At 56.4% G+C, this 25,859-nt stretch overlaps 2 protein-coding genes across 4 annotated transcripts in view; both read right to left on the minus strand.

Moving 5' to 3' along the window:
* ZNF385C (zinc finger protein 385C) overlaps positions 1-15,625 on the minus strand; it is a 50,746-nt gene extending 35,121 nt beyond the window's left edge. Inside the window, exon 1 of one of the 3 annotated variants that reach the window (XM_086687326.1) lies at positions 15,542-15,625. The gene's annotated coding sequence lies outside the window, so the exon portion shown is untranslated. The other 2 variants (XM_086687327.1, XM_086687328.1) reach the window with 2 other exon arrangements.
* A 1,871-nt stretch (positions 15,626-17,496) lies between these two features.
* DHX58 (DExH-box helicase 58) lies at positions 17,497-25,849 on the minus strand. The gene is made up of 13 exons (XM_086687330.1): positions 25,623-25,849; positions 25,325-25,493; positions 24,918-25,119; positions 24,344-24,534; positions 23,479-23,595; positions 22,743-22,869; positions 22,395-22,586; positions 21,454-21,707; positions 20,788-20,937; positions 20,539-20,700; positions 19,577-19,767; positions 18,409-18,505; positions 17,497-18,113 (listed from the first exon to the last, which is right to left on the minus strand). Exons 1-13 carry the CDS (start codon positions 25,640-25,642, stop codon positions 17,928-17,930), a joined length of 2,058 nt encoding a protein of 685 aa, XP_086543456.1. The 5' UTR covers positions 25,643-25,849; the 3' UTR covers positions 17,497-17,927.
* Positions 25,850-25,859: the final 10 nt, after the last annotated feature.

The raw sequence follows: 25,859 nt of genomic DNA on the forward strand, positions 1-25,859 counted from the left end.
CCTCCCTACTACCCCTGGCCCGCTAGGCATAGAATGCTCCTCAGCGTCTGAGGGGTCCTAGAGCTCCGGGAAGGGAACCCCAAAGTGGCCACGTCCCACTGCTCTGCTGTGATCTCCCCACCCCCTGCAAATTGCCCCTCTTTTGGGGGACAGCTCAGAGAGAAGGAGGAAGCTGACATTCAGGGAGCACCCACTGGGTGCCAGGAGGGATCGCATTCAATCCTCATAACCACTCTGCCTGAATTAGTTTGATCCCCATTTTACAGACCAGGAAACTGAAAAGATTGGGATGTTAACTGGCCCAAAGTCACACAGGAAGTGAGCACCAAGTGGGAGACTCCAGACTGCTCCTAGGATCCCCCTCTGGGGGTCTGGGGCAGGGGGAGGAAATTTCACCCGTGTGTGTGTGTGTGTGTGTGTGTGTGTGTGTGTGTGTGTGTGTGTGCGCGCGCGCACACACACCTGGGGGTCTTTTCTGATTTCTCCCAGGGAGTCAGTGCATGGCGTCTGGCCCAGAGTGGGGGCACAGTGCAGGAGCATGAAGCCAAGCAAGGGAGGGCAGGGGCTGGAGGCAGGACTTCTGGAGAGTGCTGTTAATGGGGAGGCAGTAACAGGGTCAGAAAATCAGTCTCAGAGGAAGGAGACAGAAATGGTTCTTGTATCCAAAGAAGAGGTGTCAATGCTGCTCACCCTTGGTTGGGGTAGGGCAGGCCTCCTGTGGACCAGAACTGGAGAGAGGAGGTCCCACCATGAGGAGCCCTGGCCATACCCCGCCCACTGGGGCAGGGCACCTGGCAGCCACTCAGTTTCCCAGAACTGCTTGCTGGGCCTCACACCCACCAACTCACTCCTGTCTTGAGGCCTTTTCTCCTGCTACTCCCTCGGCCTGGACTCTCCCCTGACCTCTGCAGGGTTGTTTCCTTGTCGCTCAGGCCTCAGCTCCAATGTCGCCTCCCCAGGCCCCGTTGCCCTAGCGCCATTATTCTTTGCTCCAACCCCTGCTTTATTCCCCTCTTGGCACGTCTCCCAAGATGTCATTCATTTGCTTGGACACTTACCTGTCTCCTCTGTGAGGACACAGTCTTTATTTCCCAGGTGCCTGAGGCACCAGCACAAAGTTGGATGCTTAGCACACAGACGCCGGGTAGACAGTTATGCATGAATTCATGTCCACTCTACAAGCAAATCTGCAGTGCGTTGCACACTTCAGTTGGGTGAAGTAGATGCTGTGTGAATTATATCTTAATAAAGCGGCTATTATAAAAAAAAAAGCCCATCCGGCAGCACACCCGCCCTCTCACTTGATCCAGTCACACCTCTGTCCGTCCCAGTCCACATCCTGTGTCTGTCCACGGAGAATCACAGTTGCTCAGATTTGGAAGGGGTCTGAGAGGTCATCCTGTCCCTTTTGTAACTTGCCAGAGTTACCCTCTGGCCTCTGCTCACACATGCCAATGACAGGGAGCTCACTGCCTCACAAGACGGCCTATTCCATTGTTGGAGGGTTCTCAGTGACAGAAGTATGGAGGCCTGGAAACTGTTTCCCTGTAACGCTCATGCTCATGCACAGGCCCTAGATCTGCTCCTCGGTGGTGCCGAAGGAATGCACACCACCTTCCACAGCCAGCTCAACATGGCTGGCAGCTTCGTCCTAAGGGGTCTCTTCTCCAACTGTTCTTCCCCTGACATGGCCACCTCCTCCAGGAAGCCCCTCCTATGTTCTTCCTGGACACCTTGTATAGGTCCCTAACACGGTATTTATCACACTCTATTGACGTGTCTTCCCCAAATCCTGCCCCAGCCACCCCTCTGCACCAAGTGGGGTAGTTCCAGGCTTTTATTTATTTTCTTCCACCCAATACCTTGCATGGTGACCAACTGAGCTGAACTAAGCAACTTAATAAACATTTGTTTCCAGGGGCTTTATTATCCGAGTCACATCCCTCTAAGCTAATTTAGGCTTTCGATGTCCTCTTTTAGGACAGAAAAAGAGAGAATCACTCCCCTGATCCTCAACCCTGTTTTCTCCTAATGCTGCCCAGTCCTTAACTTTTCTGCACTCTCGAGTCAGCACTATACAGAACTGAGGGTCCACGAACCCCCCCCCCCCGCCCACCCCAGGGCTATTTCACATGATATGCTGGCAAGTTCAGTCACCCCATCTCATCACCAAAAGAGTGATTTCTTGAACTGGGAGCACCAGGCCTTATGCTTAGGCTTACTGGCGCTCCGTTTCTGCCCAGCCTGTTGAAATCATTCAGCAGGAACACAGGTGCCAGCTTAGTGCCACCGCAAAGACGTGGCTTCACCTAGACACCTGGGAATAACATGCCCCTAAACTCCAACCCTACACACAGACAAAAACATTGCCATTAGTTGAGGCCCTTCTGTATTCTGTATTCTTCCCACATCTTTTTCCCTCCCCTAGCCCTGAGGAGTGTTCCTCTTCTCCCTTTGAAGATAAGGACAGGGAGGCTCTGAGAGGTTAGTTCACCTGCTCAAGGTCACACAGCTAGAAAGGGGTAGAGTTGGAACCCATCTGGTTGACTCCAAGGTCTAGGCTCTCTTTGCTCCATGTCGTGGTGGCTCTAAAGGCCTGGTGACTTTTCCTGTAACCTCACCTGTGGGGTGAGGAGGAAAGAAGCATGGAAAGCATTTTCATGAGGGCTGGAGGGGCCAGGCCGTGCTCCCTTGCCCACTTACCACTCGTCCAAGGAGGGATTCAGGCCCTGGGTATTGCCTTCCCCTGGCCAGAAAATGACCCTTAGTCTAAATAAAGCTGCTTAGTCTCTAGTTGGGCCACTCAATTCTCAGGGCAGCCCAGTCTCACTCATCCTGTTATCTCCTCTCCCTCTGTCTTGTCTGTGAAGAATGCCCAGCCCAAAGCAATGCTTAGCTCACCAAAGGCAACCAATACTTATTGCTGGACTTGAAGAAAGAACCGCCCCTCACTGTGAGCACCAGAAATGGAGTGGGTTCCTTACTCTGGCTGTGTGGGCTTGGGCAAGTTACTTTCCCTCTCTGAGCTTCGGTTTCCTTATCTGTAAAACAGGGCCATTAATACATAACAACACACAGGGTGATGTGAGATCATCCCTGCAGAGTGCCTGACGTAATATGTGTCCAATTAATGATATGAGTATCATTAATGAGGTGTTATGGTCCTCGCTTGAGAGACAGGGCAGTGGGCTCAGAGGGGGAAGGGACTTACGTAACCCATGGTACCAGCTTGGAAGCAGCCTATATAGGACAGGAGCCTGGTTGTGCCTGCCTTAAAGGCTGAGTCTTTCTCCCAGCCCCACGGGGCCTTCCCTGAGTGCTCAATAAATTTAATTTCTACCACTAAATTATGAGATGGCTACGCTAATCATTGCTACTAGTGAATAATACCCAGAGCTCCAGCTAAAGCAAAGCCTGTAGCAAAAGGGCTCAGGCTTCTATTCTGATCATGGCCCCAACTAGGTTGGGGTGTGCAGAGTAATTCTGGGCCCCCGGGTTCCAGGAGGGTGAGAGAAGCCTTACCCTCAGGTGGGCCTGTCTCCTCCGCCACAGGTCCTTTCTATGCCCACCGAAAGGACAGAATCACTAATGGCTTGAACAAGTTCGCCATGATCCCTCCCCCAACGGGGCCAGCCTTTTGCCTCCTAAAATAGCCCAGAGCCACCATGTGCCCAGGGCGGCTCCCCACTGGTTGCAAATCCCCCTGAAATTAAATCCCCATCCTGCCCCAAGCAGGATGGCACCACCTCCAGCCCTGCTGAGCTCCAGGGCTGGCCAGGCTCCCCCCAGTGGAAACTGGGACGGTTGTCCTTCACGGTGACCGAGACATAAATCCCCAAATAATGAGACAGGCGCTGGGAACACAGAACCAGACACGGTGTTAATTGGTTTACTTCTGGGCAGGCGTGATGTAGAGGCAGTAGCAACAGGCCTCGGTTTCCCAGCCAGTAAAATGGAGTGGGGGGCTGTGTTGACTTCCGGCATCCCTGGCCGGGGTTTTCTATGCCCTCTGACGGTCTCCCACCCAGATTCTCCAGCAGCCCTTCTTACTTTCCTAGAACACTAACTTCGCATATGTAAAAGGGAGGAAGTGGGGTCCACTTGTCCCGGTCTCGAGGTAGGGAGACCCAAATTATCCTTACCGTGATCTAGAACCACCTTCATTCCACTAAAACCAAGCCGAAAGGCTCAGTCCACCTCGGCACGCATCAGGGTCGGGGTGGGGAGGCGGGAGGGCCCAGTGTAGCCTTCCTGCTCATGGTATGAGGCCGGTCGGTGATGGATTCTTGGACGAGCATGAGGGCCTCAGTTTGCAGTGATCAGGATGAGATTATCACATTAAACTTTAAAAGTCTTTGCTCAAAAAGAAGCAGCAGCTGACACCCTTGACTCCCCCAACTGCCACCATCATCCTCTCTTGGATCATGGCTGCAGATGCTGGCCACTTGGCGGCTCCACTGCACTGGGCTAGAGGCAGGGGGATGGACAGAATGACCTCTCCAGGCCTGGGCTGCTCCTGAGTCCTGGAGAGATGGCAGGGGGAGGAGCCAGGGGAAAGGGATGAGCCTTGTCTGTGGGAGTAGTTTGCAGGGCCTCGGGGGAGCCCAAGAGACGTGGGATCAGCACTTATTACAACTTCGCCACTTACTATCCTGTGACTGGGGACACGCCCCTTTGCTCCACACCTCAGTATCCTCGTCTGTGAAATGGGGACAGCAGTAACAGTAACTACTACTAACTCCCCTGACCCGAGGCTGACAGCTGAGAAGATTAAATAAGATAACAAACGGACAATTCCCTGCAAGCTGGAAAGAGCCATCGCGGTGTGAAGGATGGCATTGTTAGTTACCGCAGGAGGGACGGTAACAAGGCTGCAGAAAGAACTTCCTCACGGCTGTGCATTGGAAACCAGTGGGGCAAGAAGAGAGGGGAGACAAATGGGCCTGGGGGGAACCCCCAAAATGTCACCCGCGATGCCCCCTCCCACCCAGGGTGCCCATCCCCGTGTCCAGACCGACCCCCTCCCCTCCTGCCCATCATCTTCCCTCGCAAGGCTGGCAGCCCACCCCCAGTCTTTCCCAGTCCAAAGCTGTATCCAGCTTGTGTTTGTTGCCAACGCAACGGAAATTATTTCAACTTCCTCACCCAGCTTGGCAAAGCTGCCTGGGTTGTATAGGAGAGGCTGGAGCTGGAGGAGAGGAAGCTGGGAACTGGGGTGCCCACAGCAGGGTGGCCCCCTCCCCAGAATATTAACTTCGATAGCAGCAATCAAGAAGGCAGTCAGCCTACTGGGGGGACTTCCCCATGCTGCCCCATGGGAGGGAAGGGAAAGGCTGAAGGCCCCGGGGTCTCACCGGGACCTTGGCTACCTTCCCTCTTACTTAAAGAGCTGCATTCAGAGCAGGCCGGGAAAGGCCCTGACTACCAGCCAGGATCAACCCTGCAGAAATTAAGATCTTTGGATTTTCCCGACCCACCCTTCATTTCCTGATGCTCTTATTTAGTTAGTTTGTTCGAAAGAATCCTCCCACCCCAGCCCACCCCACCAGACCTTGGGGCCCTTCCCCTTCCTCAGTATAAGAAGCCGAATCCAGAAGGATGGAGGCAGGGAGAAGCTGAAAATGGCCCTGAGATTCCGGGGTCACCCTGAGCAGGAGGGAGGGAGAGCCTCCAAGCCCACTGTGGCTGAGGGAGATGGTGGGGTGGCCACGGTCCACCTTGCCGGCCAGGGAGAAGTCCCGACCACATCAAGGAGTCCTCTCAAACTGGCTGGTTGGTGGATGGAACCACATGGCCGTTGCAGGCCATGCAGGAGGCCTTTCAAAACCAGCTGAGAGGTTCCAAGAATGCTCCTGGGATGGGCTTTGTCAACATGCCCCATGCCCCCCTCCAGATCCTCTGTCTGGCTTCCTATAGCAAGGCTGCTCAGTGACCTTAGCCGGGGAGGGGGAAGGGGCATCGTGGGACCCAGGACAGAGACCAGGCTCTGGAGTCGTCAGACTTTGGGCAAGTGGCTTCACCTCTCTGATCTGTAAAATGGGCCCAACGGTATCTACCTCGTGCGATTGTTGGGACAATTAAGAGATAATGTAAGGAGAACGCCTCCCTTTGTGCCCAGCACAGAGTTGGGGCTCAATAAACTCACTAAGGAAACATTTGTCGGACACCTACTATATGCCAGGCCCTCCCTCCATTCCTCGCCCAGGGGACCCAGCACTGAACAACAGTCCTGAGGAGCCCTCATGGAGCTTGCCAGCCAGGGACAATGGTCACAGCCACTAAGTAGCTAACCACACAGGTCAGGGAGGATGAGTGGCCAGGAATAAGCCTCTCTCAGGAGGGGACAGCTCAGCCTAGACCTGGCTGACTTGAGGGACAGGCCTGCCTGAGGGTCCTCGACTGTAGCTGCTCACTGGAATCACCGGGGCAGCTTTGAAAACTTCGGATGGCTGGGCCCCTCCCCAGGGATTCTGACCGGATGGGGCTGGGGTGGTGCTGAGGCAACAGGATTTGATTTAATTTCTGCCCAGGTGATCCTGATGTACAGCCAAAAGTGAGATCCCCTTGCCCTGCACTTTCCCCAAGTGCCTGTCCATGTGAGTATCACCTGGGGAGCTTGTCCGGCATTGCGGGCTGGGCCACAGCCTTAGGGGTTCAGATTTAGGGGCCGGGCTAAGGCCCAGCATCTGTCTTTCTAACAAGCACCCAGGTAATTCTGAAGAGCAGACAGGTCTAGCGATGTGTCTAGGAGAGTAAGTCTCAGGTCAGAGCTTGGCACGGAGCGCCCCCCACCACGGACCCCAGCCACGCCCACACAGGACCACCTGCCACATTGGTTCCCACTGCCCCATCTCTGCCCTCAACCTGAGAAGTGCCTCCTTTCTCAAACAGGCAAGTCCCGGGCATGTTCCTAGGCTTATCATGAAGCCTGAAGGTCCCCACCACTGTGGGCGTGGGGTCTGTTTCCCTACTACCCTCGCTCGGCCCCTGGGCCCAAGCCCCTGTGCCATTCTGTCCATGCTTCATGCCCGGCCAGACCCTGGTCTCTCAGGGGTAGGGCTGGCTTCTCCAACCACGTGGCGCTGAGCCTGGCATCCCACAGGGTATGCCTCATCTTAGCTGAAGGAGTACCAAATCTACCCCAGCCTCTGCTGGGCGCACTTGCCCCCACAACTGAGCCACAGGTGGGAAAGTTGTGACCCACCCTGAGAGATTCGTGCTCCGCTCCTTCTCCTGGGTCTCTGATCCCGGATTCCTCTTGTGGAGTCTGACTTCTCTCTCTCCTATTTCACCCTTAGCCCTGCCCTACGGGCCAGGCCCTGAGATGGGAGACATGGCCCAGTTGTGCTCCCCAAGGCAAAGGTGTGCCAGAATATACCCCTATCCTTGCTGAAGAATCAGGGTCACCCTACTCCAGGCGCCTGGCATGATGCCCACCCCTTCCTTTTGGGAAGCAACATAGTGTAGCCATAATGCCTGGGTTAAATCCCACCTCTGCCACTTCCTGTGTGACCTCGGTCTGTGCCTTGGTTTCCCCATCTGCAAAATAAGAATAAATAGTACCTCTCCTAGAGGGTCACTATGGGATTAAATGAGCCACTGGTCATAAAGTGTTCAGCAAACAGGCACATGGTAACCACTGTGTGTGTTTGTTAAATAATGTTTAAAAATACATGATTCTCTGAAGGCCATGCTTTCGTCCGTCAGCAAAGTGGGTCCTGACAATGCACCAGATCTGGAAGGCAGGGATTAAGATCCCATTTTACAGGCTAGGAGACTGAAGCTCAGGAGAGAAAGGGACGGTGTCAGATGACACCCAAGCCTCGGGACTGTGGCACTTCAAGTCCAGTCTCTCCCAGCACCCCTGGGCCCACCTCCCTCACTCCTCAGGCGCCTGCCCTGGCCCAGGTGGGCTCTGTGCCCTGCACTGACAGAGGCCCCTTTGTACCCCTGCCCAGGGCCACACCCTGAGCTCAGAGCAACAGCCAGACAAGCGCCCTGTGTGTTGGTCTGTTTCGCCGCCAGGTCTGCGGTCACCCTGGCCGCTCCAGCCACGTGCTCTGGCTGGGCGGATCTGAGGGTCATCCCCCACCCCTTCCAGCCCCCCATCTCAACCGCGGCAGGGCATCCCTGACCCTCCCTGGGCTGCATTCAGCCAGGAGGCAGACTGGGAGGCAGCCCCAAGGAAAACACCCCCATTCTTGGTCTCCACCCTGTGCAAATTCCAAGTGACCAGACTCTAAGGTGTCTGGGGCCCCAGAGGAAGGGACAGGCAGGAGCTGAGGGGGTGGGGCATGACATGGAGGTTACTCTGGTTACCCTTTCTATCTCCCTAAACCTTTCTTCAATCTGTTTGCTTCTCTTTACCACCTGGACTGGCATGACAACCTCCTCACTGGCCTCCCTGCCTCCACTTCTCCATCTCTCACCTTCCCAGTTTGTTCCCCACGTCCCAGAAGGAGCCTTGCAAAAAGGCAAATCCGATCACATCCCTCTCCTGCCCCAAATCTCCAAAGGCTTCTCCCTCACCTTAGAGCATGCCTGTCGTAGCCTGGAAGATCTGGCCTCTGCCCACCTCCCCCAAACCCTTTTCCTCTTCCAACCTACCCTTCCATGGCTTCCTCCCACAGATTAATGGAGATATAAATACAAGTCTCCGCCTAAGAATACTACCGGTAGAGCTAACACTGATAATGGCTAGAATCAGATACAAAAACACTCCTTATTGACTAAAAGGGACAGAAGAATCCAGCCTTGACCACAAATCTTGTTTAAAATTTCAACCTTCCCAAATCGGATGAGTTTACCCCGTCACACAATGGCTGAGACTAAGGTCAGGAGCCTTTGACTGATGCCACATCGACTGATGGATCAAATCTCGGCAGCAAAATTTATACAGCATTGATGCCAATGAAAATACTTCCAGTAAAATTAAAATGGAATGGAAAAAAATGGAAATGTGTTTAACTGTACCATAGAGGAAAAATTGAAAAATCTGATCAAGAAATTAAATCGGATGAAAAGAGTTCAAACTGGAAACCGCTTGCTAAAAACGTCTTCAGTGCTGGTATGTTTGGGTTTACAATGTTTGCATTCAAAACATCCTGGGGTCAAAATGTCCAGGTCAAAAGATCCTGTGCCCCTCCGATGTTTTCTTAGCACTCCCTACACCGCTCATGAGAACTCCAGCCACACTGGGCTCTTTCTCTCCCCAGAGCACAGCAAGGTCCCCCTTCAGAGCAGAGCATATTCTCAAAACCCATTCTTTCTGCCTGGAACACCCTTTTCCTCCCAGCTCCTACCTCCCCTAGTTGTGGCTGATGCTGAAATAACAGCTCCTGGAGATGCCTTCCCTCACTGCCCTCCTTAAGTCAGATTTCCTTCCTGCCTCCTGGCACTCACTCTTCGCCCTGTCTTATCCCCCCACCTTGAATTCCCAGGGCAACTTCTCCCTGTCTTATTCCCCCTTGGAATCCCCAGGGCAAGCCTAGCAAGTCTAACACATAGTAGGCGCTCAGTAAATATTTGTTGAATGAATGGATAAAACAGTATCACTAGGGTGAGGGGCAGGGGAATGGGTTGGAGCTTCCAAGGGCCCCTGGAAGGGAAAAGGGCAGAGCAGAGACATATCCTTCCATTCTACCTTTATCCCCACACCCCAACCCCTCCCCCCCCCCCACCTGGCCCTCTTACTCCTGACACCAAATTCCAGAGGAGCCTGTTAGCAGGAGAGAGAAGAAAACAATACCAGACCTGCTTCATTCATGCTCCTTGTTCAGCTTCCCAAGGCCCAGGTCCCTGTGCCAGCTGGCCAGCTGCCCCCCTCCCTAACCCCGCTCCCACTTTTGGCTGTGGGCCGGGCTATTTGGGGAAACTTCCTGATGTCCCCTCTGGCCTTTCCACCTCCACCCCTCATCCTGAAGCCCCGGAATAGCTGTCCCAGCCTCAACCTAGGAACAGTCGCGTTCCCAATTAGCACCCAGATGGTTGAAACCATGTCTAAAAGCTTCTCCTGTCCCTCTCCCCTCAGGAAGCTGCTAACTAGGGCAGCCGATCTCAGAACGAGGTCACAAGAATGCTACCTGCCCTTATAATCCCCTCCCAACCGGAGAGAAGACATGGGTGGGGACCAGGAGTCTCCATTGCAGGCCAGTGAAGACAGAGGAGATGTGGGGGAGGCTCAAATGCAGGGAGAAGTGGGTTCTTTTTGCCCAACGGGCAGCTCTGGTACAGGCTGGGGAGTGAGGAGTCCTGGGTTCGAGTCCAGACTCCACTTCAGTGGGGGTTTCATTACCTCTCCGGGCGCTCAGAGGGCAGGATGATGCAGTTCTATGTATGGGTCGGTACCACAATCCAGGAATGGACCTCAGCATCTCAGGGAGGTCATTCTGGGACAGATCTTGGGAGGCCCTGAGCCCATTAGAGCATCATTTCTCTGCTGAAGACTCACGCTAGCTCTGGCTCAAGCCTCAACTGTGAGAGCGGATAGGCAGGGGGGCAGACCTTCTCCCACCCTCTGAAGACCATACCCAATGTGCTCCTCTTTGGGAATCCCCCGGAGAACCCAAGGGATCCAGTTCCCAATACCCTCCCCTCAGTGAGGGATAGGGGTGGTGAGGGGTGTGGCTCACACCTCCCCAACTTGCCCGTCCAGTGAGATGGGGGGTAGCCAGCCTCGGATGGAGGAATCACAGACCGAGACCAGGAGGATAGAAAAGTCTGGGGCCTGAGGATAGAGAAGAGGCGAGTGGGACCTGGGGGAGGGCAGTCTGGCCTCTTGCCTGGGCATCTGAACTGGGGAGAAGTATCTGTGGATTCAGCCCTCACTCCACCCAAGGAAACCTTAGTCAAATAAACAAACAGCCAACACAGCCGCTCCTGTGCGAGAGGCCAGGGCAGTGGCGAGGAGAGGCCCACTGAGGTGGGGATGCCCGAGGAGAGAGCAGGGAGGCTGTTTGGGCAGGCCCCTCGCCCTGGGGCCGTCAGCGGAAACCTCTGGAACAGGGTGGGGAGTAGCCGGTGGTTTGGAGCAGGAAGCGGGGGGCCTGGGGTGGGTGTGTGGGGCTTGGCTGCTTCGAGGGAAAGAAAAGCATCGAGTCCAGCCCCACTCTGGTCAGCGCCTCTCCGGAGTGGGGACTCCAAAGCCCCAACACCCTTCCTTCGGCTCCGGGTCAATCAGATCAACCGGACAGACAAGGGGCTCTCCTCTTTGTCACTCTGAAGCCCCGGCCCTGTTCCCAGTCCATGACCCTGGGCCTGGTGGCTGAAGAAGGGGTCTGGAGCCAGAGCCCCCCAAGTTCTGAAGTTCTTGACAGCAGACGTGGGGGAGGTGGGCTGACGTCCGTCCTCTCCCGAACCTGATCCTACTCTCCCCCTCCTCGCCTGGCAGAGGAGCAACCCAGAAGCCATAGCAGCACACACACCCCCACCCCCACTCCCCCGCCATGCTTTGTCACCTTCTTCTACACACTCAGAGACATTTGGCTGTCCTGTCCCTCTGGGACGCCTCGTGAGAAGAAGACAGAGATCTCAGAGGCACAAACCCGACTCAGAGGCAGAGATGGAGAGCTGTAAAGACAGAAAGATGAACCTGAAAGACGTCTCACAATTGGAGACACAGAAATGAGAGACTGAGGGTGAGGAAGTGTGTGTGTGTGTGTGTGTGTGTGTGTGTGTGTGTGTGTGTGACAGAGATAAAAGGGCAGAGACACGCAGAGAAAAAGAGACTTAGAGAGACAGAGGTGCTCATACAGAGAAAAAGAGAAAGACACACAGAAAAAGAGATGGACCAGAGACAGGGAGGGAGGAGAGGCGGAAATGACAGGCACAGGAGCTGGGGAAGAAGGACTGAGCAGAGAGCACGCGGGGGGGACACAGGGACAGACGCACTTACACGCTGGGAGGCAGAAAGAGGCTCACAGAGCTACACAAAGACAGACAGACTGAGACTCAGGGCCTGGGGACCCCCTGACAGATTTGGGGGACCAGAGGTGCCAAATGTCGGGTCCAGTGGATCTGTGGGGAGTCCCAGGAGGGCACTGCTGCCGTCTTCTGTCCCCGGCACTGAAGCGCTGCAGGCATCTGGCCCCCAGCCACCCTCGAGTAAGCCAACCCTTGGCCACTGGAGCTGGCAGGTCACCCAAGGTGAATGAAAAGTCACCGACCGATAGGGGAGGGTGACACCGTGGCTGTGGCGAACGCACGGGGGTGGCCCAGGCACACACGTCAGGGCGGGTCTGCGGGGACCCATCCCCGAGATTGCACTCGGAGCCGTTTTGAGCGTGCAACCGTGAGCCGGTGCAAACGGGCACGTGTGCCTGGCCGTGCGAGGGCATCTGAGTGTGAGCCTTCGACCAGTGCCAATGAGGCCAAAGCGGCAGGTCTGACCCTCAAACAGCCCGATCACAACCGATGAGCGTCAGAGACGGCCACACAAAGGCCGCGTGTCTCTCTCCCGCGAACAGACGGTGTGTTCAGGTGCCACGGGGCACTCAGCTGTAGTCGAGACCAGTGTGCCATTTGTTCCCGCTGGGGATGACTCCCACTGCCCGGCCAGCTGGCCTCCATGCTCTTCTCCATCCAAAGCCCAAGACCTAAACTTACAGGAGGACCCACGTTACAGACCCACGGCTCCTTCTTGGCTCCAGGCGCATCTCCCTCTGAGCAGGGCAGCGGGAAGGGTGGTGGGGTCCAGCTCTGACCTCCCCCCGGCCCCCACTGTCACATCCATCCCCCATCCCGCTGCAGTGCCGCTGACCTCCTGGGGCCCAGCAGGGGCCCACGCCCTGCCCCCACTCAGGAGAAAAGCGACCGTGCCCCTCTCATCCATTCCCTCTTAAGCATCACAGGACATTTGAAAGACACTGTCCCACTTTTGGGGTGGAGAATGAGGTCAGCAGGCCCAAGCGGGGACTGCTTGTTAGTGACAGCTGACAGTCTTCATGTCACCTTGAAACTCCTTCCTGGTCCAGGTGGGCGTGTCCTCTGCCCAGTTTCACAGGGCGTGCCGCTTTACTGGGGGGCAGCGCAAGCAGGGAGGCAGGGAGGAAATTCACCAAATACCAGTTTCAGTCACGGATGCTGCCGGGCCCACCCTGAACGTTTGCAGGGCCTGGGGCAAGCCAACAAACGGAATTGAAATATGTTCTAACCTCGCATCTTGACAAGTACACTCCATAACAACCTGGAAGACCAGGTTCCAACTTAGATTTCTCTGACTCCCGGGACTTTTGCAGGAGAATGACGCTATGGAGGGAGAGCTCCTTTCTGCACCACAAGAGACTCAGATGCGTGCGTGTGGACACCGAGCCTCACATCCTGGCTCCATCCTTACGCCTTGCAAACAGCTGCCCCTTAGCCATCTGCAGTCGCCCCTGAGGCCGAGGGGTGCACACGCTAGTGACACGACCTACATTGAGAACAGGCCCGGGGTGGAGGCTTGCAGGGGCTGGGAGCAAGCTGGGTGACCATCTGGGCAGGGACTTCCGGAGTCACAGGTACGGGGAATGTGATCTTGAAGGGAAAGCACAGGTTCATCCCCTTGGCCTTCCTGACTCCTCACCCCACAGGGAGAGGAATGGCCAGAGGAGGATGAGAGCGGAGCCCTTGAAAGCACCCAGTGAGGGCAAGGACACTCCCTCCCCTGCCCAGGTTTAAGGGTGCTTACTAGATCCAGCCTTCCCAGCAGCTTCCAGAGCGCGGGCCAGGGACTGAAGCTGCCTTTGGAGGGCAGCTTGGACAATCCCCAAACAGGACTCTCAGTCACTTGTATTATTTATCTTCCTGGAAAAATTTGGTGAGGCTTGATCCCAACTTGTGGATTTCTGGAGGTGGGGAGAGCAGGGAGGTGATGACAAATGGGGCATTTTTTTTTTTCAGTTGGTTCTCTAAGCCAGTCTGTTCCCTTGAGGCTTAGCCCCAAGTGGGCTCCTGCTGCCACTGGTCCCTGACCTGTTGGGGTCCCTCTCTTCACTCTGGACACAAAAAACCACGGCGACTGAAAGAGAAGGAGGAGAGGGTCCCTGGGCAGCCCAGAGAGTCCAACGGGGATCCAGGAGCCAGCAGGGGGCAGGGGCTGGAGGGGTGGTGGTGGTGAAGGGCACTGCTCTCTCTGGCCAAGTTTAAAAAAAACCTTCCAACCCCCACCCCCACCCCCTGCAGATCGGCTTTGCTGTCCTACACAGGAGGGGACACTTACACTTGTTGAGCTCTTACTAGGCGCCAGGCAGTATGCAAAGCGCTCTACATGCGTATTCGCACTTAATCCTTACAGCCACCCTATGAGGTGGGTTCTATTATTATCCCCATTTTACAGGTGGGGAAGCAAACTCAAAGAGGTTAAGTAACTTGCCCAAGGTCACACAGTAGGTACAGGTGATAGAACTCAAGTCTAACTGACCGCAATGACCCCACTCTTTCCACTACAGCACATTGCCTTCCAGAAGAGGCAGGCACAGAAGCAGAAGGGATGAAGGTCAGCTATGAGAAAGAACTTCCCAACAATGACAGTTTGTGTGGTGGGAGGAGACAATGGAATGGGGAAACTAGACATACAAAAGAAGCCCTCCCGCCTAAGTTGGATCTCCGTCCATGAGCTTGTGATGATCTCTAGAAGGTCTTGGGGTCCTGGCTGGATCCAGAGGGCAGCATCCTGACCTCTCTTTTTTCTACAATCTGGGATCCTCTGCTGTACCCCAGCCCAGCACCAGGGCCCAGAGTCTGACCTTCCCTTGTGGCTCAGAGCTCTGAACATGACATCTGAGCTGTCAGTCCAGGACCTCCTCTTCCAGGAAGCCTTCCTTGAGTACTAGGAGGCAGGACCCCTTTCCTACAACCCAAATGCCAACACGGAAGGTACAAATGCACCCCACGTCTGCAGTAAGGCTCCCTTCTGTGATCATCTTCTCCGACTGGCTCTGGGACATGAACACAGAAAAGATCTACTCAGTCCCCCGGCTCTCTGGGTTCCCCAGACCTTCTGGATGATCCCCTGCTCCCTCATCCGCGTTACCCACGTGTATCTGTACCCAGGTGTAACAAATGATGCGGACCCGCCCTGGGTTCACGGGAAAACCCAGGTCCCAGCTCAGCTATGTGCTCTTACCTCATTTACCCACAGGACAGAAGCTGTTTGCTTCACCCTATCCCTCCCGAAGGGTGGGAATAGGATGCGACACTTGGATGAGGCACGGGGCACCCGGAGTCAGCGAAAGGGTCCTCACCCGGAGCCCTGCAGTCACCATCCCCGACCCGCTCTCCTTCAGAAAGCTGCGTGCCTAATGCTCTGTCTCTTCTCATCCCTCAGAGCCCACGCCGGCATCAGAGATAGCCAGCCAGGAGCCTCTAAACTTCGCCAGAGTTTTTAGTCCCACTAGCTAGATGCCCAGCGTCGGGGCGCGCAGAACCAAAAGGGTTGTCCTCACCGTCTCGTGGGGCCCCCCAGTTTTGAGACGAGGGCACAGGACAGGTGGAGGGGGCTACCTTGTTCTCCCGCGCTGCCCTCGAGGTCCTCAGCGTGGACCAGCCCGCGTCGCTGACTTACCTGCAGGGCAGAGACGGAGCCCGCCGCGGCCACCTGCTCTCGCTGCGCTCGGGAGCGCCGCGGCTCCCGGCTGGCCGGGGGAGGGGGCGGGGCCCGGCTCGGGGGGCGGGGCCGGGGAGAGGGAGCCGCGGCGCAGCCCCTCCCGGAGCCGCGGTCGGGTACGGTGGGCGGGTTTATTCAGGGGGACCGAAAGCGAGGAGAGCTTCTGGGCCACTAGGGAGGGTCTGGAGCTGGGCTTATCGAAGGCTGAGAAGGTAGGATCCCCCCCGCTTCGGGCAGCCTAGCCCACATGGCCTGGAGGGAGTGACCATGTGAAGACCCTTCACCAGAAGAAGAAAGCCTAGGAACCCCTCCTTGCCTGAGTTTCCCCTTTCATCCTAGCTCAAGAAAGCTCTCCCAGCCTGGCAAGGTGGGTGAGAGGACACCTCCTCTGAAGTCAGGGTCCCCCATCCAGGGGTCAGCTGTGTAGGGGTTCAGGCCACTGCGGGGGACCATTAGGTGCTCAGGTCATCTTTATCCTCAATCCATCACTCCTTGCAACACCATCCCCTGCCCCCAACACCAGCTCAGGCCCCTCAGCTGTCACTGTTTAGCCCTGGAATGACAGGCGTCCAGACTCCGTGCGTCCAGCCGCATTCAAGGCCATTGAGCTTAGCACCCCTGGGCCCCTGCCACCCCCCCCTCTGCCCCCAGTCGCTAATTTTATTGACCTGAAAAAGGCACGTTGCTGGCAGGGGAAGATAACAACTGAAGGCGAAGTGGGGACCGGATGGGCAGAGGACGGGCCCCAGGAGGCGGAGATGTGACAGCAGGGAGAAGAAGGGTGACTCCTGGAACCAAGGCCGAGGGATGCCTCCCCGAGAAGATGAGAAGGAAGAGAGGCCCCGGGGAAAGGGGTTCCCTCTGGGGCAATGGAGGCCAAAAAAGACTGGAACTGGACTTTCAGCCTCAATCAGACAAGAGACAGATCCAAAAGGAGGTGCTGGGGAAAAGAAAGTGCCTTATTTCCATCTACCCTTAGGCAGGACCCAGGATGTAGCAGGAAGGAAGGAGATTAGACGGCAGGAAGGACTGCCATCCTGCTTTCAAATCTCTGCTCTAGCCCCCTCCCTTCCTCTTGAAGGTGACTCCTGCCTGCTGGGCCTCTTACTACAGAAATAGCCCTTTCCCTGAAGAATCAACCTAGATCTTGCCTTTCTTTTTCTTCCTTGTTAAAATGAGAACAGAAAATGTAGGCCTTTACGAGTTCCCCCGCTCCAGTGCCTACCTGAGCACCACCCCTCCAATCCTGGATTCTCAGCCTCTCCCCAGCCCAGGGAGGTGACCCCGGGGGTTAGGAGAAGATGGAGGGGTGCTGCTGGGGTTGGAGACTCTCAGGAGTTGGAGGGGGCAGGGGGACCATTCTGGATGGCTCTCAAATGGAGGCTTGGGGTGCTCTCTCCAAATAAGGTTACCTGAGAGCCATAAAGAGGGGTGGTTAAAACACCACCACCACCACCACCACAACTTTTAACCTTAAAAATATCAGATCAGTGCAGGGGGAAGGGGAGGAGGGAGGAGGGAGGGAATACATGGGAACAAGGAAACTTTTGAAGGCGATGGCTATGTTTGCTGTCTTGATTGTGGAAGACAGGTTAAGATTTATCAAATTAGGGGTACCTGGGTGGCTCAGTCAGTTAAGTGTCCGACTTCAGGTCAGGTCATGATCTCACAGTTCATGAGTTCGAGCCCCGTGTCGGGTTCTGTGCTGACAGCTCAGAGCCTGGAGCCTGCTTCGGATTCTGTGTCTCCCTCTCTCTCAGCCCCTAACTCACTTGCATTCTGTCTCTGTCTCTCTCAAAAATAAACATTAAAAAAAATTTTTTAATAAAAATTTATCAAATTATACACTGTAATTACAGAGTTTATTTTATGTCATTTATACCTCAACAAATCTATTTTTAAAAAACCGTAACTTTTCTACACCAATTTTCTACTTCTTTATTTTCAATTTATGAGGAGCCTCCAAAAATAGAAGTGGCCTTGGCAGGGAAGGAATGTCAGGGGGTCAAGGGAAGTTGTGCTGATTGCTAGTTTAGTGGGGCTAGCCTCCTGCCTCAGTTCCCTCCCAATGCCCCCCAACCCGCACGTCCATCTAGTGCACTGGAGTATCTGTGAGTGTGCAGGGAGACTGAGGCTGAGCTGTGGCTCTCCAGTTGCTTCCTTGGCGTGGGAGTCTCAGCCAGCCTGGGTGCCCGGGTTGTCTGTGGCTGGTCAGCAAAACGCCCCGAGCTGGTGACTCAGACAAGAGGGGCCTGGGCCCGGGCTTCGCCCCGTGGAAGACGGCAGCTGCTACGGATTCTCCCGCCCCCTGCAGCCTGAGCCAGGCACTGCAGGGACAGGAGGCTCAATCCAGGGTGAAGTCAGACAGGTTCTGGGTACAGTGTTGCAGGTAGTCAAAGTCAGGCACGAGGAAGGGCACGCGGGACCACTTCTTGGCCTGGACTCTCCCTCGGGGTGTCTCTAGAAGCATGCTGCGAACTTTGAGCGCTGGCAGCTTCACTGACTTGTAGATCATCTGCAGACCCCAGGCCTGAGGGTGGGACAGAGATGGCTGGTTTGGGCCACCGTCTTCAGACTGGGCTTTTCTCCTCAAGTTGGGGGAGGAGAGAATCATGCATCCATGAATGCAGGGCCTGGGTCTCCTACCTCAGAGCTGTCTCCCCAGTCACACTGTGGTTAGACCTCTCTCCTCAGATGAGGGACTCCTGGGGCAGAGCTGCTTCCCCCATCCCCGTGAGGATGTCCTGATGGCAGAGGCTGGGCCTCCTCTCTCAGACTGGGGACTTCTGAAGACTGGAGTTCAGGGCCATGGCCCCAATACTTACCTCCCCACAGTTCCTGCAGTGAATGGCACCCCCAGGCTTCCAGTCCTTGAAGGTTCTGTCGATGACCACAGGCCCCCGGGAGACAGTGTAGTAGATCCTGGAGGGGAATGGGAGGGACCACAGTGCTCAGGACGCCCCCCACTTAGCCCCCGATCTTGTGCCCTCCTGCTTGCTGGGCCTCCACCTGGACCTTGGGCTTTTCTGACTGCCAAGAGGCAAAGAGACTTCCCAGGGCCAGAAGACCCAACCTTCAATAAGCCCTGTCTGTGCTGCCTCGTCGCATGCCCTCCCACCAAGTTCAGGCCTCAGGACTACCCACCGGGATGATTCCAACTACCCCCCAACAGATCTCCCTGCCCCACCCTTCCATCCCATTCCATCCGCACTCCCAACCCACGCCATCCTTCCGCCAACTGCCAGGGTGATCTTCTAAAAATGCAAATCTGACCTTGACATTCTCTTGCTCAAAATTCACCCAAGACTCCTCACTGCCTTCCAGACAAAGGCTAGACTTTCAGGCCTGACCTTCAATGTTCTCCACAGGCTAGTCTGCTTCTTCAGTCTCATCCTTCATGGCCTTTCCCACTCAAACCAACCAGAATCAGTCCTATCACATCATCCCTGCCTGTACGCATCCCCCCTTCCAGCCCAATCCAGCCTGCACGTCCTGGTTGAAGTGCTACCTCCTTAAATGAGAGAGCCTGCGTGGAGATCTTTGGCACAGTGGCCTGGCACACAGCGGGTCCCTAATCAATCCTTAATGAATGGATGGACGAATGGAGGGGGGCAGAAGGTTCCCCTCTAGGGGATGGAGGATGACAGAATGGCTCAGGGACAACCAGCCCTTCTGCCTTCAGAGTAGGTAGGACAGCAGGGGTTCAGGGGGAGGAGTTTGTGGCCCCTCAGCATTTGGTGTCCTCAATTCCAGCTCTTGCTCAACCACATAGTGGCTGTGGGAGCCTGGACAAGTCATGTAGCCTCTCTGAGCCTCTGTCACCTCACCTGCAAAACGGGGTGGCGATAAAATCTGTCCGCAGATTCGGTACTTGTCAAAACGCTGTTTAAGCTCGCAAACCCTCAGAGCTCTGTCTGGATGGGAGGGGTTCCCGGTCCCCCATCCCGCCTGTGCCCTCCCTCCCATCCCACCGGCCCCTCCCGCTGGTCTTACGAGAAGTTGGGGTTCACGTTGACATGATGGGCGCCCTCCACCTTCCGCAGGTCACTCCCGTGGCCCACGGCCACCATGCAGTTGATGCAGAGAAGCTGCACCTGCTCGCCCACGAACTGCTGCCGCTGATTCTCCCGCTGGGCTGCCTGGGCGGCCCGCTTGACCAGGGCTGCCCGCTGCAGATCCCAGATCTGGAGTCGGAGGGGGACATGACATAGGTGGGGCCCCTAGAGGCCTCCCCCCCGGAATGTGCTCAGGGAACAAAGGGCTCCTGGAGGCCTCAGATCATTAGTACCCAGAAGAAACTTTCCTCAACCTTCCCTGGGGCTTTTAGAAGCAGCCCTGGAGGAAAAGAGTATGGAACGGGGGCATGGTGGGGGCATGGTGGGGGCATGGTGGGGGCATGGTGGGGGCATTGTGGGAGCAGAGCGAGTGTTGTCACTGAGTCTCTGCCTCCTCTTTGGAGGATTTCGTGCAAAGCTGCTTCTTTGGATCGAACACGGGGCATCACTAATAATTACGCTGGATAACAGGTGTAAACGGGGGCCGTCCCGGGCAAGGCTGGATGATGGTGACCCTGCCTCAGGGGAACAGATTGAAGTCCTGGTTCTGTGCTTATTTTCTACATGTGTCTTTGTCCCTCCCTCCCCCCGCCTGGTGCCAGAAGAGGTGTAAGACAGCTCTCACAGATGCACAAAGTATTTGGCGATGAGGAATTAAAAGCTCAGATGAGGTCTGTTCTCAAGGCGTTTGGAGAAGAACCATTGCCTTCCCTGGCAGCCCCACCCTTGGCCTTTACACTTCACGTCCATTTAAGCCTTCCCAGGTGGGCCAAGTCAGCCCCCAGAGGAAGAGGGAGCAGGGTGTGTGTGTGTGTGTGTGTGTGTGTGTGTGCGGAGACCTTCCAGGCAGAGCATCCTCAGCCCCTCTCTGTCCGCAGGGCATGCAGGCTGCCCACAGACCTTGGCCTGGTACTCGGCCTCATCCATCTTCTGCACGGCAGCCACGGCCCGCTCCATCAAAGTCTCCAGCACCTCGTTGGTCAGCTCCCGCCGCAGCTCCCGACTGCCTTGGGTCGCCACAAACGAGTACACACTCTGACCAGCCCGGGCACGGCCCCTGGCCTGAGGAAGGAGATAGGGAGGAGCCTGAGCGGGCCTGGGGTCCCAAAAGGATCTCTGAGGGCTGTTGGCATCACGGGGTTCACACACCTGGACCATGGAGATCTCGTTGGTCAGGAGCCCATAGCGCACCACCACATTGCACTGGGGGATGTCTAGCCCCTCTTCCGCCACGCTTGTAGCCACCAGGAGGTTCAGGATGCCAGCCCGGAACTTCCGGATCACTTCTTGCTGGTCTCTCTGGGGCGGAGAAAGAGCATGGTAGGCCAGGTGGGTTCAGGCCTGCCCTCCTGCCATCCCAGCCTCACCTGGTTCCGGTTTAATCACAATCCTGGCCCCTTTCCCTAGGGAGCCTAAGACTCCACTGCTACCCCCAGTGCCTTGCCCATCTTCCCAGGTGACCACCTAACCCCTGTCTCCCCTAAGGACTCCTAAAGATCCCCACCGCTTTACTCTAGAGCTCTCAGGACTTATTCTTCTCTAGCAAGGGACACCAGAGCTCTGATCCTCTGTCCTGAAAACATCCCTTCCCTCTTTCCCTACAGATCCACAAGCTTCTGCCTCTCTGCCCCGAGGGACCCCCAGATGGAGGAAACCTTCAGTACTGGGGATCTCAGTGTCCACCTCTCTCCCCCAGTTCTCTGCCCTCTGCCTGGGGAGAATCAGTCCCCCATATCTCTGTGCTGAAGACTCCGTCCCCACCCTTTCTCCCCTAGGAACTCCTTCAGCCCCGGCTCCTTTCCCCAAAGCCCACACCTGGGTCATATGGGTGTTCTGGCTGCTGTTCCCAGCCCCAATCAGCAGGTCAGCCCTGATGTCCAGTATTTGCAGGCCCGGCTGCTGCTGAAGCCAGAGCAGGAGAGAGTGAGCGCTCTGGCGGGTCTGGGTGAAGAGGATGCCCCGGCAGCCGTCGGAGCTTCCGAACTGCTCTTGCAGGATCTGTTCTAGCATCTCCAGTTTGGGGTTCTCCGGGCTACGTGTCGCCAGGTCGGCCAGCTCATTCTTGTAGTCTGCCAGAAAAGCCCAAAACAGAGGCACAGAACTCAGGCCTGGAGGTGGGCAGGGCAATGGGAGAGGGCGTGGTTCACAGGGATAGGGCTGCAGGTGGAGAGGGAGCCTGAGGATCTCGGCTCCTAATTCCCCCTGAACGGCACCAAAAGGACATTTAAGGCCGCCCTCTTCCCACCCAGCCAGCCAGGCTTCCGCAGGGACCTACAGTATAGAATCCTTTGCAGACATAGCTCACCCAGCACCCCTCTTCAACCCAGCTACCAGGATGACACTTGACCTTTCCATGCTGACCTCTGCCACCCAGGATTAACTAACTCAACCTCAGGACTCTTCAGAAAGATCCTTGCCCCCCCCTCCCCCCCGCCCTTCAGCCCCTCAGCCTTGCTGAGGTCTCTTGCATTAAACTTTACCCTCTGACCACCTCGCTTGCTCAGGTTAAAGGTACCACACACCCCAGACTTTCAAGGGACAGTCCCTGAACTTAATGGCTTTTAAAAAACCTTTGGCAGTATCATGAATTCGTTTTCATAGCTGTGCAAACTTCCACAGATGAGGGCATACATCTTTTGCCCTATCCACGGCCTCGACTTTCGGTTAGAAAAATAGGGCCCCAGTACCCTCACTGGCACCCTCCTAACCTGTGTTGACTCCTGTGCCCCGACCAGTACAGTTCCCACGAGCCTCACCATTGAACTGTGCCAGCAGCCAGCGCTCGGCATGCAGGACCTGGGTCTTAGTGGCGCGCTCCCTGTCGTAGAACTCCCGCAGCGAGGCCAGTGCGTCCACAGCACGGACCGTGTGGTGGATGAGCAGCGCATCGTTGTAGCGCCGCAGGTGAAGCGCGTACACCCGGCGCTGCTGGAGCCCGGCCTCGGCCGCTGCAGGTGGGCAGAGGCCTCATGGTTTGAGCGGCCACGCCCCTTCAGGCCTCCAGCGGCCTAGACCCCGCCCCCAGAGAGGCTAAGCCCCGCCCCAAAGGCTCCGCCCAGGCAGGTCCCCGCCTCCTTGCCTTCCGCGTCCACAGCCCCTCTCACCATCCTGGCTCAGCTCCACCACCTGCTGCTCGTAAGTCTGCGTCCCGAAGTCCCGGCTCAACTCCGGCATATCCAGGCAGTTGTGGATTCGCTCCATGAGCTTCTTCAGCATGTCCCCAAATGGGTCCTGGATGAGAAGAGGGAGTGAAGGGATTCCCATACACATGGGGGAGCAATGAGCACCCAACGGGAGCGCCGATCTCCACGTGAAGCCTCACCGCTCCTGCTGCCCCTGACCCGTGGTGTTTGAGAAGGAGCTCCGGAGGGAGGTCTGCCGGGATGTGAATGAGTCCCGACTGGAGGCAGGGGTCAGGTTGCTGCCCCTGGTTCCTGTTCTGCCTCCACCCGCTACGTGCCCTTGACCTCTGGCCTGAGAACAGCAATCTCTAAGCCCTTGTGCAGCCCTGTCATAGCAGACGCCAGACGGTGTCTGCACCGTGGGAGAGCCTCAGCACGAAGTGCGCCAGGTTTAAAGTTTGCAAAGCACCGGACAGGGTGCTGGAGGGTTTTGATAGGTGCCCAGAGAGGCGTCGGAGTCAAACCAAACAGCAGGCTCTGGGCATGGGCTGCGACTTCCCCATTTCACAGAAGGGAGAAACAGAGGCTCGGATATAAACGCAAGTAACGGGAAGTCACAGAGCTAGGGGAGGTGGAATCAGGGCTCAACCCCAGGTGACCTAACTTCAGGCCAGCACCCCCCCCCCCCCCCACTGCCCGTATCCCTCCTTCCACTCACTTGGCTGCGCCTGTGGCAGAGGTTGTACTGTTTGCAGGGCTGAGGACTGTGCTCCTGCAGCTGGGGGCGGTAGTTCTGGGGTGACATGATGCGCCACGTGTCCAGGTTGGCACAGAGCTGGGGCAAGAGATGGGGGTTCACCAGACTGGGGTAGAGTCCTATGAGGACAACGGGCAGAACTTTGGGACAGGACAGGTCCCAGCTACCACTGAGCAGGGCCATTGGAAGTGGGGATTCATTTACTCAACAAAATATTTATTGCTCGTCCTCTCTGGGCCCAGTGCTTTTGGAGGCAGTGGGGATCCAGAAGGTCTTATTTTGGTGTCGGGGAGATAGATCGACAAAGCAGGAAAGAATAACAGAATGAGAGGGCTTCAGGCCGCGTTAATGAGCTCTGAGGAGAATGAAACTCGATGATGTGATAGCGTGCAGTGGGGGAGGTCAGGGAAGAACTCTGAAGAAGTGACAACTAAGCTGTTCCCTGAAAGGCAAGAAGGAGCCAGACAGGCCAAGTGCAGGGGGAAGGGCATTCAGGGCAAAAGGAACGGTGACCACAAAGGTCCTGAGAAGGGGGACAAGCAGGACATACTCCGGAGACCTGGAGAAGGCCTGTGGGGTAGGGGTGAGGGGAGTGTGTGGGGAAATGAGGCTGGGGAGGTAGGCAGGGCTGGGTCGGATGGAACTGTGTAAGCCACAGTAGACAGATGGCAGTCTATTCTAAGTATAGGAAGAAGCCACTGGAGGCTGCAGCTTCAGTGACAAAGGGGCCCGGACGGTCACCCAGGAGAGCCTGGGTAGGGCTGATGGGCATGGGGCAGGGCAGGGAGGACTCTGGTGGTGGGAGGGTCATAGGAGCCAAGCTGACCTGCAGGATGTGGTCAATCGCCCCATCAAGTGTGGACGCCCCACCAGTGCCTGGGGAGGCTGTGAGACCCAGCACCTGGGGCAGGGGCCGTGTCCTCTGGAGTTTGTGCTGTAGATACCGGCTCAGGATGATGTTGTAGACGGTGTCTTTGTGTGTGTGGTGACACTCATCCACCACAAGCAGGGAGAAGGCTGGGGGCGAACACAGGGGAAGGCTGTGACCTTTGCAAAGCTTTTCCTTCCCCATCAGCTTTTCTCCATGTAGTCCCCACAGTTCCTCTAACTCCTTCCTCCCTTCACAACCCGCAGCCAGGCTCCAGAGACCGGCCGAGGCAGGGATGATTTACCTCCATTTTGCAGATTAGTAAACTGAGGCTCAGCGGTGGGGCTGAGGCTTGGCCCAGATCCTGCATTCTAGCCAGATCTGCTTCTACTAGGGTGTATGCTGGGGTTTGGCGAATGGGGATCCCCTCACTCCCACAAAACATCCCAACAGCCATACTAGGAGAGATGCCCTGGGGTTGGCAGGTCGAGGTGCCTCAGGTGTGTACTCTTTCCCCTGGCTCAGCCCTCACCGTTCAGCTCCACGTGCTCCTCCTCCTCGGGGCTGGTCAGTGCCATCTGTAGCAGCTCGGCTGTGCAGATGAGCAGGTCATGGCTCCGGGCCAGGTGGCCAAAGCCAGCTCGTGGCCCCATGTCCCCACTCAGGGTTGTAATGGCCCAGCGTTTGTCCAGCATGCGGCTGAACTCCTCGCAATGCTGGGTCACCAGGTGCACCTGGGGGTGGGGAAGGAGTCAGGGAGAGGAAGCTGGATGGGGCGATGGGGAGGAGGCAACGTGACCCCCAGGAACTGGCTGGGGACGGGAAGGGGAGAAAAGCCAGGTGAGCTTAGAGGTGGCCACAGCAGCCCTGGAGATCTGGCGGGCTTTGTGAGGCACCTGAGGAGCTGAGACCCCAACGAGCGGAGAGCGGGCTACTCACCCTGTTGACCAGTACGACCACCTTGGCTCCGTCCACAGTCTCTAGATGCCTCTTGGCCACATAAGCAGCTGCCCGGGTCTTCCCAGCCCCCGTGGGCAGCCATATGATGATATTCCTGCCCTCCAGGGCAGGCATGATCACCTCCCACTGGTAGGGTCGCAGCTCCCTTCTGGGAATGGAAGGAGGCTCAGATGACTGGCCATCCTGGCTCCCTCCCCGCTCCTGGCCAGCCCACTCTGGTGCAGAGCCGTCCCCATCCCACTGGAGGGAGGTGGAGCAGGGCACCGAAGGGACCTACCTGGAATCTGATCTGATCATCTGAAGGGGAGACGAGTAACACAGACTACACCTGACCCCTGCCCTGCCAGTTCTTATCTGCACCACCTGCCGAGGCACAGAGGGTGGTTAGCCCCAATGCCTGGTGTTGGTCGCCCGCCCGGGGTTGTGCTGAGATCGGAAACAGAAACTGAAACTCAGGGGAGGAGCCAGCTCTGTCAGAGATCTGCCTTAGAAATCCCCGTTGCCTGAAAAACCT

Source organism: Puma concolor, chromosome E1 (assembly GCF_028749965.1).
Source record: "Puma concolor isolate L17-30 chromosome E1, mPumCon1.1.hap2, whole genome shotgun sequence".
NCBI classification, from domain to species: Eukaryota; Metazoa; Chordata; class Mammalia; order Carnivora; family Felidae; genus Puma; species Puma concolor.